At 54.5% G+C, this 16607-nt stretch overlaps 1 protein-coding gene across 1 annotated transcript in view; it reads right to left on the bottom strand.

The window, feature by feature from the left end:
• Positions 1-3293: 3293 nt before the first annotated feature.
• Positions 3294-16607, bottom strand: part of PCSK6 (proprotein convertase subtilisin/kexin type 6) — a 37480-nt gene continuing 24166 nt past the window's right edge. The window contains exons 10-21 of the mRNA XM_075713645.1: positions 15200-15303; positions 14396-14513; positions 13109-13297; positions 12734-12870; positions 10418-10597; positions 9727-9829; positions 8965-9161; positions 8444-8531; positions 6431-6522; positions 5003-5132; positions 3838-3950; positions 3294-3391 (exon numbers count right to left, since the gene is read on the bottom strand). Of these exons, the coding sequence (XP_075569760.1) occupies positions 3294-3391; positions 3838-3950; positions 5003-5132; positions 6431-6522; positions 8444-8531; positions 8965-9161; positions 9727-9829; positions 10418-10597; positions 12734-12870; positions 13109-13297; positions 14396-14513; positions 15200-15303 (1549 nt within the window). The remainder of the gene's footprint in view (positions 3392-3837; positions 3951-5002; positions 5133-6430; positions 6523-8443; positions 8532-8964; positions 9162-9726; positions 9830-10417; positions 10598-12733; positions 12871-13108; positions 13298-14395; positions 14514-15199; positions 15304-16607) is intronic.

The raw sequence follows: 16607 nt of genomic DNA, 5'->3' as shown, positions 1-16607 counted from the left end.
TCCCTTAGCACAATACAGCTGTATGCCTCAGCTCTGCAGCGTAATAGAATTGTAATTGAGAGCAGACAGATTCTTGGTCTCAGATGCTGTACACGAGCTCTTAAAAGCCCTTTCTTTGTAATGGAAAGTCAAAGCAATGATTTTTAAGATGTGTGTTCCCCACCTGCCAACTACGAAATGGCAGATGGCCGTGAATGCAACCTCACAGCCAAACACAAACGAGGAGTCAGGCTGCACTAAGAACATTTTCCAGAAAACAGCTATTATAGATTTGTCTTTGGTGCCAAGAGACAATAGAGAAATGGGCTTTAACAAATTGCCTAAATATGCATTTGTCTTGAAGACACAGCCACTTTGATCCTCCGAGCATACCAGTGTCAGCGAGACTTTAATAGCTCCAAGCAAGCATTGCAATAGCTTGGATAAATAATCTGAATTTTATTACTTTCCAAGAATGATTTCTGAGGGAGTTAGTGCCCTGGGAAACGATGAACTCGATGTGTAGAATTTGTTTCTCTTTCCCTGGCAGGCTGGAGGGCAGCAGAAAGCAGGGTAAAGCTGGGACTGTTGGGGATCGGTCATCTTAAATTGCATTGCTTCACCCAGGGTGTATTTTGGGTCATGCCAAGGATGTAAGGGTAAACATCTGTCTTTTTTTTTTTTAGCATTTCAGTACATCTAAATATACCAGTGAGCAGTATTTAGAGGCAGGCCGCTGTGAGCCAGAGAACTGAAAGGCAGAGCTGGCGCGGTACTCCTGATTCACAGCTCCCGGTTTTTGACTGTGTGACACAGCAACAGAAATGAAAGTTTGTTATTTTACAACCCAAGGAGCAGAAGCCAGGAGCATTTCACCCCACTTCTGACCTCTGGTTTGGCCCAAGACCGAAAGGGGAATCCAGGAGCAACAGAAGGAATCGCTGTGTGTGATAAATCATCGGATTAATTCACATTTATCATCTGATAAATGCAAAGGCCTGTAAGACGCGGGAGCCCACAGCAGCACAGCTCTGAGAAAGCATCTTCCCTCGTGGAAGGGCTCCATTCTTTTCCTTTTTTTTCCACACTTAAAAAGCTCAGTTCCAGATATGCAGGCACACTACCCTGGGCACCTGGCCCATGGTTCAGCGTTGCAAAACCAACACGACAAACGAAAGGCTCCACAGCTCCCTTTGCTCCCCGACACACCAGCGGCTCCTCTCCTCCCCCAGCCAGCCGAAGGGGAAGGTGGCCCTGCGGTTCCCCGCTGCTGCGAGCTGCGGTGGGGCACTGGGGGCCGCAGGACGCTCCGTGTACAGGGGGGAAAGGGGAGCGAGCCCCCCGCCAGCTCGCCCGGCTGCAGATGCATCGCCGCATGCTGCGATCCCCCCGCAACCAGAGAATACGCCCAGCCGTGCCCGAGCGCAGCCCCAAACCCCGGCCAGACAGCCCTGGGTGCAGCGGAGATGCCGCGGGGCGGGTATTCGGGATATGAGTTTCATCTGGAGGTAAAAGACCTTTACGAGAACAAAAGTGAGGGTTTTTTTTGCAGATGCAGCTCATCTGTTCCTGAGCCCTTTCTCCCGCCACTGCTCTGGGCTGATCAGGAGCTCCGGCCAGGACAGCTGCTTCATCCAGCAAAATAAAGACGCGCGATGCATCGCTGCCCTGCCTCTGGTCGGGATGGCGGCTGCGTGAATTTGTAAAAAGCACAGATTCATTTATCGGGGGAGATCAAGAGTTTATTAACTTAAAGGTCAGTTTACCAAAGCTCCATCTTTCCTTGGGTTTGGTCCAGGCAGGTGGGGACCGGTGACGGTGTGGCTCTCCCCTCTTCACCGGGCTGAGGTAAGCTCCAGCGGGCAAGCCCAGGCAGGGCGCGTGTCGTTGCAACCGAAACCAAGCAGGGATTATCCCAGCTCCGTGAGGAACTGGCGACAATTCATACTGTGAATTTCATTGGCAAAAGGTTGAACTCATTAAAACTATTAACAACGAAAATCAGAACATGCAGCGTAGGAAAAGAGTGTTTACATACGTCTGGTGCAAAGAGTGGCTCTGCAAGGTCAGAGGAGAAAAAAGGAGAAGGACATAAGACACAAAAAGATTCCCCACTCCCATATAAAAAATAGTCTACAGAGAAAAAAACAAGGATTGTATAAGTTATTTTTTAAAAATCTGTAAAACAACATAGCCAAGGATATTTTAAACACAATTATATAAACACCACATGACTTACTATTAAGGGAGAGCATGGAAAGGTTTGTTTCGGGAAAGGGTTTTGTAGAATTAAGAGTTTCCTGGCCGGATCCCTGGAACGACTCTTTTGGAAACAGATGCCCAAGAAAAATCACTGCCGTGAACAGGAGGATTTTATGAGAGAGAGGGGTATACCCAGCGAAACAGGGGAAGGATCGGCACGCAAAATGAGATTAATTGGGACACCATCTCGTTTAGACGAAGGATCTAGCTCGTTCTGAATTATCAGCAACTTACTAGCAGTTCCAGGAGGGAAATACATTTCGCGGTAAGGCTGTGACCCCCCCAGGCCGGTCCGTGTGGACGAACCCCCCCGAGCCTGTAAGACTCCCTGTAGGCGCAGGGGTTTTGCCTGCCTGCAGTCAGCTGCAGGGCAAAGCCCGGCCAGGCTGGCTGGGCTGTCACGCCTGCAGAGCCACGCGGATCAGCTCTCGCTTTGGTCCTCAAATCTCCAGTTATTGCCATGGCCAGAGAGAAACAGCTACCGACCGAATCCGAACAGGAGTGCCAGAGCAGGCTTTAGGGCACCGCTCCGGGAACCGCCTCATTCATCGTTTTAGGTATGTACAGAGCACGGCGCCGGCCGTTTGCAATGCAGGTTTATATCAGCCGCCACCTAGCAGAAAAGGGTACCAAAAACTGAGCCAGAAACGGCTCTTTCTTCGCAGATGTGTCAAGTCCTGCATCCTTTGCAGCGAGGGCTCCTGCCAGCCGCTCGGAGCGGGCAGATCAGTAGGATTTCTGCGAAGAACCAAGCTTGGGTACATGGATCATGCATCGGTCCCTGCTCACGAGGAGTGTTTGAAAGTATTAATATCACCGCTTGTCTGCTGCCTTTCAGGACTCGATCATTCAGGGTACGATCCAATCTCTGCTTAACATATTGCTATAGAAACGCGCTGACAGTGATATTAAAGCTATCAAACTTACGAGCGAATGCTTGACAGCACCATGTAAACTCTCCCCAAGCTGAGAAAATAAACTTTTGTCCTAAACATTTGGCAAAACTGGGCTGGCAGTTGGTGGAAGTCCTGGATGGATGCAGCCGCTGAACTTTACCCGGCCATAAGACACGTCTGACAGCAGAACTGGACAAACAGCTTCTTTTCACAGAGCTTGTTTGATTTCACCATCTCACAGAAAGTCTTGTCAGCTGGGAGGCCGAGGCGAGGAACAAGAGAAAATGAGAGCAGATTAACATTTTAAATAAACAAACATTGCACGTAACAGGCGGTGCAATTCGTTCCAGCGTTGGAAGAGAGAGAATTGAAAAGGAGTCGCTTTTTAAGGGCATCTTTCACATGGGTTTGATGAAGGAATAAAGCAGCTTTGCAGCAAGTGGGAGAATTCGCCCCAAGACTAAACCGTAACGAAATACAAACGCTTGGATGCATTTGAGCAATAGGCAGATATCCAGCAGCTCTGCCAGGTAAGCCGCCTGCCCACCGCAGCCGGAGCCCGGCTCGCTGCAGTCGTGCCCCAGCAAGCCCAAGAGCTGCAGCGCTTTCGCCTTCACACTGCGAAGGGAATCCCCCAAACCCCTCATTTTTGCTACCAGGGAAGCACCACGGTGCCAGGGGTTCTGCCACAGCTCCTTACCGTTGGTGCAGGTTTCGTTTGTTACGCAGGAGCCGCCGAGGAGGCTGAAACCTTCTTTACACTTGAGGCAGTTTCCACTGGAGCCCTCGCAGGCTGAGCAGTGGTCGTCGCACCTGGGGACAGAGACCCCGCCGTGGTCTGAACCGGCACCGACACCCCGACCCCAGCCACCCAAAATGGGCCGTCGGCCAGAAAACGTGTCCGCCGGCACTGCAACACCCGGATTGAGCCAGGAGGTGTGAAAAATAGCGAACCTGAAGCCTGAAAAGCTACCGAAGCCCTGGGAAAAATGGGCTCGGTGGTGCCAGCTTGATGGCCGGTGACAGGTAGTGACATCCCAAAAACGCTCCTCTCGCCTGCTGGGAAGGCTCAGCGGGACACGCGCCTCTCCTCCCAGCAATCCCAGTTAGAAGAAGGGCTGTGAGGGGAATCTGTACCATTTCCCACCCATTTGCTCAGGGAAAACAGCCCAGCAGCTGTGCCTCCCGCCTGGGGACAGCGGCTTCCCAAAATCCCTGGGAAGGGATGCCGGTCCACCGTTCCTCCCCGCCGCGTAGCCAGCGTGGGTGAGTGAAACCCTGGGAGGGCAGGCACTGTGCTGCGTCTTCCCAAGTCACCTTTAATCCTTCCCTTTCATGTTCGCTTTAATGAAGCTGAATCCACTCCCACTCCTCACTTAAAGCGCAGAGTGCCGGCGAGTGGGAGCAAATTGCTGCCTCCGGCATCTCCCGGTCTCCCGTGCTGGGCCAAGGAGCGGGCGAACGCTCTTGGAACACGGCCGCGGGGCCAACGGAGCAGGTTTGAGTGAAAGCTGGAGTATTTGCCTAAACATCACCGTTCCTCGTTCCTCCCACACCTCCTCCAAAGAGCCTGGAGCCAGGGCTGAGCCCCTTCCACCGTAGCCCGAAGCCACCTTGGCTGGCTGGCTCCGGCGGGGGAGCGTGCAGCTTCGCTGCTCTTAAATCTATAGGGCAGGGGTGTGTGGGGTCCAGCCCCACAGCTGCCCTGGCTCCCTCATCCCTATTTTAATTTCCCTAGTAAACAGCTCCAGCTGTGAGCTGTTTTCAGCATTTTTTTTTTTTTTTTTTTTTTTTTTAAATCCTCGCCGCCAGCGCTCCCCGTCGGTCCCGGCTTTGCTCTGGTCGCCATCGGGGAGGTAACGTACCTCTTGCAGACTTTGTTGGGCAGCCCGTGGCTGTCGGCGGGGTAGAAGCCCTCGCGGCAGGCGGGGACGCAGCGCCAGTGGGGTGCGGGGGCTTCGGGGGCACAGGGTGCGCAGTCCTCCTCGCCCGGCCCTGGGGGGACAGGGGAGAGGGCAGGTGACGTGGGCGGTTTCGGAGACAGGAGCCGCGTCGCGCCAGCATGGCTGCAGCCCCACACGAGACGGGGAGCACCGGCTCGGCTCTGCCGGGCTCGTGCCTGGGAATGAGCAAGCTGCTGCTTGTGCCACCGGTGTCCTGCGCGGCCGCTCGGCTCCCACCCCAAAACATTAGCTCCCACCCCCAAAAAAATTATCTTCCATCCCAAAAAACCCAGCCAGGATGCAGCATCCTGGCCCTCTGCAGAGCCAAGGGCCAGCCACAGGGGCTCACGGGGGACAGCACGTCGAAATCCCCTCCGGGGTGTCAGCCTCTGCTCCCAAGCGTGCACCCGTCTGGCTTTCCCACCCTATGCAGAATAACGCATGGAAAAAGGGATGCTCCGTTGGACTGCGGAGGAGCTGGAGGAGGGAAGGGCTCGGGAGAGGAGCTGAGAAAGCAGCGGGCCCCGCTCTGACACCGGCGTGCTGCGGCTGGGCGGCAAACTGCGGTGATGGAGGTGCTATTATTAGAGACCTTCCACTCGCCGGGCTTGAGAAATGGTTATGCAGGAAAAGGAGACAAGAAAAGGCTTGAAAAATAATTGTGGTGAAGCACATTTACGCTGACTGGAATAAGAATTAGAAGGGAAGTAATTTTCTTAAGGGATTAAGAGCCCGTTCCCTTCCACGCTTGCCAACAAGATCAATAAATATTTTGGATTTAGTCTTAGGAAATTGCCCATGTATGATAGATGAGATTCACGCCACTGAACGTGAATTGTCTAGAGATCATATTATCATCAGATCTATGATGATTTCGAGGGCAGACGCAGATATTAACAATGGAAAATAATTGGACTTTCAAGAAGTGAAAAAGGCAGGATTTAAAGGGAACGCCGAGCGGCTTTGGGCAGCGGGGGGAGGCCGGCAGCAGCCGGCCCGGCCCGGATAACCCCTCGGCTGCCTGACATTTTTATACGCTGCAAAGCCATCTTCCATCACTCCGAGAGGGTTTTACGGCCTCCCCCGCAACCTTATTAAACTAAAGCACCTGGCTTCAGAGGGATCGGGGAATAAAGAATGGCTCTAATAAAAATGTAAAAACTCCCTAAAAACCTTTCCAATTGGAGCATATTCCCCACACCTCGTGGGATGTGCTGGAGAGTTGGGATTGCTTCCCCTCCGGCACGCTCTCCCTTGGCTCGGGGTGGGTACGGTGGGCATCGCATCCTGATGCACGAGGGTTTTGGGGTTTTGGCGTGGCGTGGCGATGCTGCGGGGCGAAGGACGTACCTGTGCCGGCGGGGCAGGTCTCGCACCGCCGGGGCTCCCGGCTGAGGTACATGGCGGGCTGGCACTCCGGCACGCAGCTCTCTCCTGCCAGGCTGCCGGGAAAGCAGAGAGGACATTTGCACCTAAATCTACAGGCTCTGGGGACTCGAGACAGCCCGTCCCCATCTCCGCATCCCCCAGTGCCCTACAGCAGCCTCAGCCCGCAGCGCAGGAGGCATCGGAAAGCCAGCCAGCGCTTCAGGAGAAATTACAGTCCTGCCTGGACCAAAGGGACGGCTGCAGGTTCCTTAATTAAGTAGCCAGGAGGAAATAAAATTATTTTTTCCCATGGGCAGCCAGCCAGGCTATCCCAAAGACCTTTTGCACCGTGAGGCTCCCCGGAATAAAAGGAAATTGGTTCAGTGCCGCGGCTGGGCCGGTGCTGCTTCACCATGGCAGCGATGATTTGAAGTCCCGGCTTAAAAGGATATTGGACAATAAAAAGCAAGCGCCATGCGGATTATGTCTGGCAAGCACCTCCACTTTTGCTTTTCCGAGGGAGCAGATAATCTTTTGGCAGCGGCAATTTCCTTGTCTGAGAGAGCCCTGCTGCTACACTGTGGCTCTGGCCTGCTTACAGCCCCTGAGCGAAGCAAAGCGCTACGGGATCATGCTTCCACGTGAGCTTGGGGATGGAAAACAGCTTCTCCCCAGCACCGATGCCGCTCGCCGGCACGGCCGGGCTCTGCATCCCGCAGGAGCCGTGGGGCCAGCAGCAAGGGCGCCCGGTGCTCCTCGCGGGGTCGGGGCTGCCCACCTGCGCCCGCATTGCTGGAAACCCGCTATCCTATACTAGCCCCACTCAACAGGTACATCGGATAAAAATTTCCTGCGTGGATGAAGCTGAGGGAAGGGTTTCTGCACTTGCAGGGAGCATTTTCAGCCTGCCTGGAGCAGCTCAGCCTGGTACCAGCTCCTGGAACCAGTACCAGCAAAACCAAGCGCCCCGTTTGGCTGGGACGGCTCTGACGGAGCTGCCCGAGGCTCGGGAGGAAACACGCACTTTGCGATGTGCAGTGTAAACGTTTTCATTGCCTTTTTTCTCCCTGTCCTGGTTTCAGCTGGGATAGAGTTAATTTTCTTCCTAGTAGCTGGCGTAGTGCTGTGTTCTGGATTTAGGATGAGAATAATGTGATAACACGCTGATGGTTTAGTTGTTGCTGAGCAGTGCTTACACTAGTCGAGGACTTTTCAGCTTCCCATGCTCTGGCACCAGAAGCTGGGAGGGGGCACAGCCAGGCCAGCTGACCCAAACTGCCCAAAGGGCTATTCCATACCATACAGCATCATGGTCAGTATAGAAACTGGGGGGGTTGGCCAGGGGACAGCGATCGCTGCTCGGGGATGGGCTGGGCATCGGTCAGCGGGTGGTGAGCAATTGCATTGTGCATCACTTGCTTTGTATATTCTTTTATCATTATCATTATCATTATTATTATTATTATTATTATTATTATTATTATTATTATTATTATTATTATTTTCTCTTCCTCTGCTGTCCTATTAAACTGCCTTTATCTCAACCCACGGGTTTTACTTTTTATTTTTTTCCCCAATTCTCTCCCCCATCCCACTAGGGTGGGGAGGGTGAGCGAGCAGCTGCGTGGTGCTCAGTTGCCGACGGGGGTTAACCCACAACCCCCCCTTTTGAGCCGCTGCGATGACGGGAGCTGCTCTGGTCGCAGGTCACCAAATTTGGATGAGCACTTCTGAGCCCGCAGCACAGCACTTACCCACCACGCTGGCAAGCGCTGGAGAAAAGGAAATTAAATTTAAATCGTGCTTTTCAGCTAAGAAAGGGACACGAAGCACCACCTTTAAATTCCCAGCTCCACGCTGCAGCTGTAGGACCATGGAAGCAGGATCTTGGGTCTCTAACTAATTTACTCTCTAATTTCCCACTGGTTTTCCCAAATTTAAACCACAGGTACCAATGCTGCAGGTATAAACTTCCCCCCCACGCTGGTATTTTACCTGAATCCATCTTTGCATGCAGTGCATTTGTCCGCTTCGCCGACACATTTTTTACAGCTTTGATGACATTTCAGACAGCGTTTCTGACCTTTCAAAAAACAAAACGAGGCAGGGACAATAAAATCTGGACAGTGATTTGCAAGCGGCAGTCGGAGCCGCACAGCCCTGCTGCACCCCAGCGCCAGCTCCCCGGGGCAGAGAGGCATGTCCCCCCGCGACGGGTCCCCGCTATTGCAGATGACCTTATCGGTCATTGCTTGCTAAGAAGAAATACACTTTGCAAGCAGCTAGGTTCATTAATTAGAGTCTTCTAATTAAGAGCTGAGTTGAGCGCCTCTGATTTGCACCACCCTCTGCACACCCAGAGGTTTTCCTCCTCCCTTTGCTGTGCAAAGTGGGTCCAGGGGAGGATTTCAAAGCCACTACTTAAAAATCAAGGTGTTTTCTCCACCCGTAGCACTTAAAATAGAAGCAACCTGCATATCCCCATGCAACGGCTTGCAAGTGCTAAAAATCCTTACGTTCCTCGGCGTAAAACCCAGGCGGACACAGCACCACGCAGGTGTTCATCTCCTGGTGATGGTAGAGGCTCCGCTTGCACGCCGTGCACTGGGTCGGTCCCCTCCCGACGCAGCGCTCGCAGCCCTTGTAGCACCGGCGGCACCTCCGGGCACCTTTGTCGCCGAAAAACCCCGCGGGGCAGGAGCTCACGCACATCCTGGGGAAGGAACCAGGAGCACCAGGGCTTTGGTGCCAACCTTTGGCCACCTCCCAGCAGTCAGGCGCCCGCCGCCGTCCCCTCGCCCGCAGCGTTCGGGGCATCCCCCAGCCTTGGCGGCGATTTGGGCTCGTTTACTTCTTATTTTTAAGATTTAGAGTGTCTCGAATGTCGTGGCTCTGTAATAAAGAGCTGGGGACTCTCTTGGCCAGCAACTCTGACCACGGGTAAACTTTCCCTGTGCCAGCCCACGAGATTGAGGAGTGGAAACCCCAATTCCAGAAGTGATTTGGCACCTCAGCTGGCTGTCCCCTGGGCGTGGGTGGCCCCCGCCGGTGAAGCCAACGCTTCTTCCCCAGCATATTACATGGCCAAGGTCCGCTGGCACCCCATCATACCCTCAGCCAGGGCAGGGATCCCCATGCCTCCTCCTCCTCCCTCCATTTTATCGCTCCTACGCTTCTTTCTCTGTGCAAACACCTATCACCCACGCTGCGGTGCGAGCCCTGGGGAACGGCGCTGCGGCTGCCTGGGGACCCCGCGGGGACACCCCGCCACCCCTCACCTCCCGGTTTTCACGCTGCCCAGGCTGTAGTGGATGCAGTTCAAGCACTGGTCGGCGTTGGGGCCGTCGCAGCCCTGGTCGCCGCACTCGGGGTGGCACGGACCTGGGGAGGGAGCAACCGGCTCAGCGGGGGAAGAGGCTGAGCACCCCCCGGATCCTGCTGCCAGGATGCTCTGAGCCCACCCTCGCTGGACCGACGGACGCGGGGAAGGGGCTGGGGACCCTCCGCCTGTCTTACCCTACATCTATTATCTTATATATCTTATCCTATCTATCCTATGGAGCTGCATGGCTCTAGGTGCTCGCCTCTCCTCCAGCTCACCCTCCCCGGCACAAATCCCACCCGCTCATCCTCCGGCTCAACACCCTGGTGCAGCTTTGAAAGAGGGGCCAGACCCGCTCCCCAGGGACCGGCAGGGATGCCCGCCCGTGCCCACACCGGGGAGGAAGGTGGGCAGAGGAGCTTTTTTTAATCCTCAGACAGCTGCACCACCAATTTGTGGCGGGAGCGCTGGGACGGGGCATTTTGCTACCTTCTAATTTCGCCGTCCTGCTGCCCCGTGCTGGCCGCAGGCACCGCTCCTCCCAGCACGCCTCGGCCCCGGGCAGGATCAGGCCTCGTGGCTCCCCCGGTTGGCATTTTCTCAGATACTTTGAGGGGGCACGACATGGCAGCCCAGACGGCGCTTACCCGCGTACTCCTCCTCCTCCTCCGCCACCTCCACCTGGCTCTGCAGGAAGGCGGCTCTCGACGGCTCCATCTCCGACGCCGGCACCTCCAGCGTCCTCCCGCGGGACTGGGGACCGCCCAGCGCGGTGTAGGGGTGCTCGCCCGTCCCGTAGAAGAGGAGGCTCCACTCCTTCAGCTTCCCTGCCGGGCAGGTGCAATGTCACCCATCCCGCTCCCCGTCCCGCTCCTCCCCAGGGGACCCGGCTTTGGGGGAGGCAGGAGGAGGATGGACCGGACCGTCAGGGCTTCACCGCTGGCACAGCAATGCAGAAGCGAACAACGAACACCCAAAAATGTTCCTGAGCCCCTGAGCTCCCAGCCCGTACGAATGCAGCTGTTTAAGGCTGTTTTTAGTCTAGTCTAGTCTACCCTTGATTGGCTTAGAGTAGACTTGGTAGTGTAGGTTAATGGTTGGACTGGATGATCTTAAAGGTCTTTTCCAACCTAAACGATTCTATGATTCTATGATTCTAAGGCACCTACGAGGGATTTTTCAGTCTGACAAACCACAGCATCACCATGGCCTTCGTGCCCAACGTGCGCAGAGAACCGCTAACTTCAAAAGCTCTATAATGAAGGATTATTTCTGTCTGATAAAAGCCACCCACACACACTGGCTTATTTCTTGCTGCTGTTGTTCCAGCTGCCCGCCTATCCGACATGTCCGAGGTCTGAGCTCGGTGTCCCCCGAAATGCCGTGGGGGCCACCGGAGCCTGCGCTGCACCCAGGGGCTGGGGACCCCCACAGCCTTACACCCACAGCGGGGTCCTCCCCGACCCACACCGCTTTGGGCAGGGGGTCCAAAAAACACTGCTGCTTCTTTCCAGCACTGTTTTTCTTTCAATTCCCCATCAACGCGAGTCACAACTTCACGCCCACGGCACACTCGGCTTTAACTACTGATCCCTGCATTTCCAGGACGGGCTTAAAATTTCCAGCACCCAAATCCCTTGGCTCTCCAAAAGGGCTGAGAGGACCTACCTGCTGCAAGCAAGCAGCACCGGCACGGAGCCTGCGAAGGGGCGAGCTCGGGCAGCGTGAGCCAGGGAAGAGCTCAGCTGCGTGCCTCCACCAAAAGAATTAAATTTGCTTTAAATCTAAAATATTCCACACAAGGAAAGCCCGGGCTGCATGGGGCTGATGCTGGGGATGTAGCAGTGCCAGCAACAGGACACCCCTAGTATTTAATTGGTATTAAATTAACCAATTTAATTGATTTAATTTAATGGGTTTAAATTAACATTAAATACCAGTTTCTGCCACAGGCTGGGAGCATCATCCCTCTTTTTCCTCCCGCTTTGCCCTCTCTGCTTCAAACCTGGTGCAGACCCTTTGAGCGGGGGGTGACTTAACGCACTCATTTTCATTTTGTTTTGCAAAGCCGGGTAAAGCTGAGCCTTGACGCCCGCGAGGGGCTCAGAAATGCCGGCCGCAAACTGTAAATACAGAAGGAAAAGCAGCTCCGTGGGCGCTTCGCTGCTGCTCTCCGAGTTCAAAAGATTTCGGCTGAAGGCAGCAAACAGAAACCCTCTCTGCACAATGAACCCCCACGTGCGCCTCCTGCCAGAAAGTTGCATGGGAGAGGTTTTTAATATACTCCTGGCTTCTTATCAATGAGCGCATGGATCTTAACACCCCCGCAACGCACGCCAGCCCCAGGCAGGATGCTTCATGCCCCGCTGCCACGAGCCGGTGAGGCGGCTGCCCCTTCCTGGCGGGACTGGATCCCGCCAGCCCGGCTCCTTTGCCGGGAAGGGGTCAGGGAGCAGGCGGCCAAGCCGAGGAGGGGGGGACACGGCGGGGTTCGGGACACGCAGGGGGCCAGGCTGAGCCCAGCCACCCCCCGCCAGCGCAGTGGAAGCCTGGGGAGGATGTCCGTCTGTCCGCAGCCCAAGGGGCATCGTCCCCTTGCACCATTGCACAACCAGCCCACGAGCCAGATGTCCCAGCAGTGAAGCAAAACAAACAAACAACAATTACAGCTCTCGGGTTTCCTCGTTTCGACTCATTACGGTTTAATTTTGGAAACCTGGCTCTTGGTTGCAGCGAGTTTGCTGCTGGGAGAAAACCTGCTCCCAGCTCAGCCAGACCGGCAGCCTCCTGCACTCAGGGCTGAAGTTTTATTCCGATTTTTGAAAAATTTGGGCAATACAGTTTTGCTGAAGACCATAAAACTCGCAGCAAAAGTTAGGGCCAAGCGAAGCAGCGTGCAAAGAGCTTTGGGGGCAAGTGGGACCGGCGGGCGCTGGGGGACATGGGTGCTGGGGGACCCTTACCTTGCACGGCGGGGTTGCGCACTTGGGATGGTGTGTCGTGGATCTCCAGGGTCCACTCCCCCGCCGCCCGCTCCCCCCAGCAGTGGACGGTCATGAACTCCCAGCCCTTGAACCCCTCGTTGGAGTGGTCGAACACCCTGCAACGGTAATGCTGTGCATCAAGAAGCGTGACTTTGAATGTCTTATTCAACTGGAAAAAGTAGATAGGCAATTAAGGATTTTAGGGATTCTTGCAGGCATCCGCCATTGCATGGAGCCCTCCTGCAGCTGAGACCCGAGCATGTCCCCCGCCTTCCCGAAAACCCGTGCAAACTTGCAGCAACCCCCTAAACGAGGATGCTGCCCAGCCCAGATGCACATTCTGGCCGCTCTTACCTCCTGGCAAGGAGCTGTGACCTGGTCCCCGCCGGAGAGACGAGGCTGATTTGGAGGTCCCCCCGGCGTGGGTGCGAGATGCTGAGCCGCACCACGACGTGCTCCAGGTAGAGCACGTGCTGGTCACGGTGCTCGGTGCAGGCGTTGCTGAGGGTGCTGGCACGCAGCACATGGTCCGCCCGGATGTACCTGCCAGGGACGGGCAGAGCATCGCATTGGGGACGGCAGCACTCCCTGGTTCCCAGCAGCCTGGATGCCCAGTTATATTTGAACCTGGTCTCCTATGGCTTCATGGCAAAAATTATCTCATCCTCCATTGCAATACAGTGTCCTAGCACAGGAATTTGCTGAATTGCTCGATGGTAACGAGATGGGTTTGAACTGCCTCTAAGATCTATGCCTTATGGGCTGCAAGGGCGCTGCTTTATTATAATTATCAGCACAGCGTTCCTCTTTGGGTTGTAATTAGTGTCTGTATCAGATAAATAGTTTCATGAACACACTTGGCTCCAAATTCATTCCTGCTTTGCATGCACAAGTCTTTCCGAAGGGACTGCTTTTCTCAGGAGCAACTCAACTTGCTCCACAGCCAGGCAGTGGTAAACCAGGAGCGTCCATTTGGTCAGATCCCTGATCCCACCCTTTAACCTAGCAGGGACAGACCTACCAAGGACGAGATGTGAACCTCAGCTTGTTTGAACCTGAAGCCAAATTCAAAGAGATGCCAGGCACTGGAAATTTGGGAAACCTTGCAACAAAGCACTGTTTTTTGGTGGCTTCCATCAAGACAAGATGTTTGGTGGAAGAGGGAGGAGAGCCCAACCCATCACCACTCACATAGGGTACAGTGAGCAAGTTGGTTTTGGTCTCCCTACGCTGTTTCCAAAATGGCAAACAGCACTGTCAGCCCTCAAAAAATCTCTGCTGATCACCCACCTGGGAAGCAAAAGCATGGAAAGACAAAAATAAATCACCCGCTGTCAAAGCTGGTCCCAGAGAGCCCCCACGGGACCTGCTCCTCACCGAGCCGTAGGCACAAACCCCGGGTGGGCACCTCTGGGTCAATAAACAGACCTCGGGGTGGACAGTGCGGGTTGCTCTGACCATAAAATCCATGAACATCACCTCGCCTGCACACGGGCTTGTCCCGGCCACCCCGACTCCTAATTTTCCTTTCCAAATGCCGGGACAGAGGCTGAGCCTTTGCTTCGCAAGAGCCAGCTCTACCAAAGCTCCTTCCAAGCAGCCGCATGACCCAGGACAGCCCCCCCACCCCATGACACTCACTTGGGCACCCTGTCCAGGCTTCCCACGCAGACATGCTGGGGAGGAACTGCCTTCCACTTCTTGGCTTCCACCACAATAGCATCTGCATCCACCAGACCGAAGCCATATAGATGGCTAACTGGAAAGACAGAAGACTCAGAAACCCACTGCCTTCCAAGCAGGTACCAGTAGCTCCTCCTTGGCTCTTGGCAGAGCACCCTCTGACCATCAGAGAACGTGTGGAGTAGACCCCGTTGGGGTATGAGGCGCTCCGACATGCGGAGCCCATCACCCTGCCCAAGTTACACTCCAAATCCGTGTTGACACCACAGAAAACCATTGCTGGGAGCAGCCCACTGAAATGAGCAGCCAACGCTGCAGCTCAGGACAGCCTCCACCAAGCAAGGCTTCCAGGCTTTCACCAAGCAAGGCTTCCAAGCCTCCACCAAGCAAGGCTTCCAAGCTCCCACCAAGCAAGGCTTCCAAGCCTCCACCAAGCAAGGCTTCCAAGCTCCCACCAAGCAAGGCTTCCAAGCCTCCACCAAGCAAGGCTTCCAAGCTCCCACCAAGCAAGGCTTCCAAGCCTCCACCAAGCAAGGCTTCCAAGCTCCCACCAAGCAAGGCTTCCAAGCCTCCACCAAGCATCTTGCTCCAGAAATTACTGCCCTCTCCTCCCTCCGCTCAACAGCCTGAAGGTAGGAGCCCCAAAGCCAGCTGAGAGCGGCCATCCAGGGCGAATGCTCCCACAAGCAAAGCTCTGGGGACCTTTATTTTCCCTTTCATGGCCATTTTTGCCGCACCGTCTCCGCCCCCGCGGCTCCTCACCTTTATGCCCTGCGCCGTTGGTCTTCCAGTCGGCCGCTCGCAGGTGCACCGGCCGCGAGGTTTTGACCAGCAGATGCTGGACATCCCTCCAGGTGAGCAGGGGGCTGCAACAAGACTTGGCTTATGGGATGGCTCTGCTGCCTCCAGTCTTTCCCAGCAGCAGCAGGGACCCCCATTGGGTTAAAAAAAAACCAAAAAAACCTCTTTCCTGCTCCAAAAGAGCACGAATTGATGATTTAAATGCTAACACCCTGCCTGGAGGTTGGCCATCACTTGGGGTGCCCCAGCAGAAGGGGTTGCCCCAAGGAGGGATGCCACATGCCCACAGGCATTGCAGGATTTATTCCTGGCCAAGGGTATTTAGCTCTCATGTTCCGGGGTATAACTGGAGCAAATCAGGACGGTTTTCCCTGTTTTCTTGCAGGTGATGGAGAATGAAGCACACCCCGAGGCAGGGTACTGGGCTCAGCAGCTCGCTGATACACACTGCTGGGCAAACCTTCCCTTGATAGGAATAATGGCAAAAATTGCTGGAAAAAACCCTGGCCTGGTCATTTAACAGAAAAATGAAACCCAAAGTGTTTCCAAAACCCCTTCTAGGCAGGGTTTGCATGATGTTTGTGTGTTCAGGGTGCTGGACACTAAGCACTATGTGCTTTTGAGCCCCCCACAAGACCCCAGCCCAAGGATATTGCCGGAGAATTTTCCACGCTTTTTCTACATTCAGTTCTTCAGCATCTCGCATGGGGATTTATATTGCTCTTGAGCAACATTTAAGAACAGAAATTCAATTTATTCCTTCTCATCATAATGGAGTGCCTGAGCACCAAGCCCTGCTACTTAATGTTGCGTTTTATGCCTCAGCTAAACAATACAAAAATTACCTCTAACGCTCTTAATATATTTGTAATGAAAACGGCATCTCTGGAAACATGCTCACCCAACCTGGGAGCTGGGATTAAACCGGAGGAGAGGGACTGGAGCCAACATGCTGTGACCGCCATCCCCAGACATGAGCACAATGCTGCCCTGAGGCTTATTTACAGCCTTATTTTTATTTCCACCCCATAAAAATAATAATTATAATAGTGAGAAGCTCATGAGAAGATGCTCCATGGAGAAACAGGGGGATGCCCAAGGGGTGAGCCTTGACCCCTGCGGGGCTGCTCCTGAGCTGGGGGACCACGATGGGACTGGGATGGGACCAGGATGGGACTGGGATGGGGACAAGAGGCAAAGAGCAGCTCTTTTGAACCGGGGAGCGTGTCGCTGCTGGTCACGCTGCGTGGGTTTTTGACATTATGCAAAAGTAGTCCTTTTCCCCCAGAAATGAAACACTAGCTGAAAACCATCACTTCTACAGACATTTTCCATTTTCTGTGATGTCTTCTGACATCTTTTTTCCAGG

Source organism: Pelecanus crispus, chromosome 7 (assembly GCF_030463565.1).
Source record: "Pelecanus crispus isolate bPelCri1 chromosome 7, bPelCri1.pri, whole genome shotgun sequence".
NCBI classification, from domain to species: domain Eukaryota; kingdom Metazoa; phylum Chordata; class Aves; order Pelecaniformes; family Pelecanidae; genus Pelecanus; species Pelecanus crispus.
Note: the sequence above shows the minus strand (reverse complement) of the source record. Positions and strands in the feature narration are given on the sequence as shown.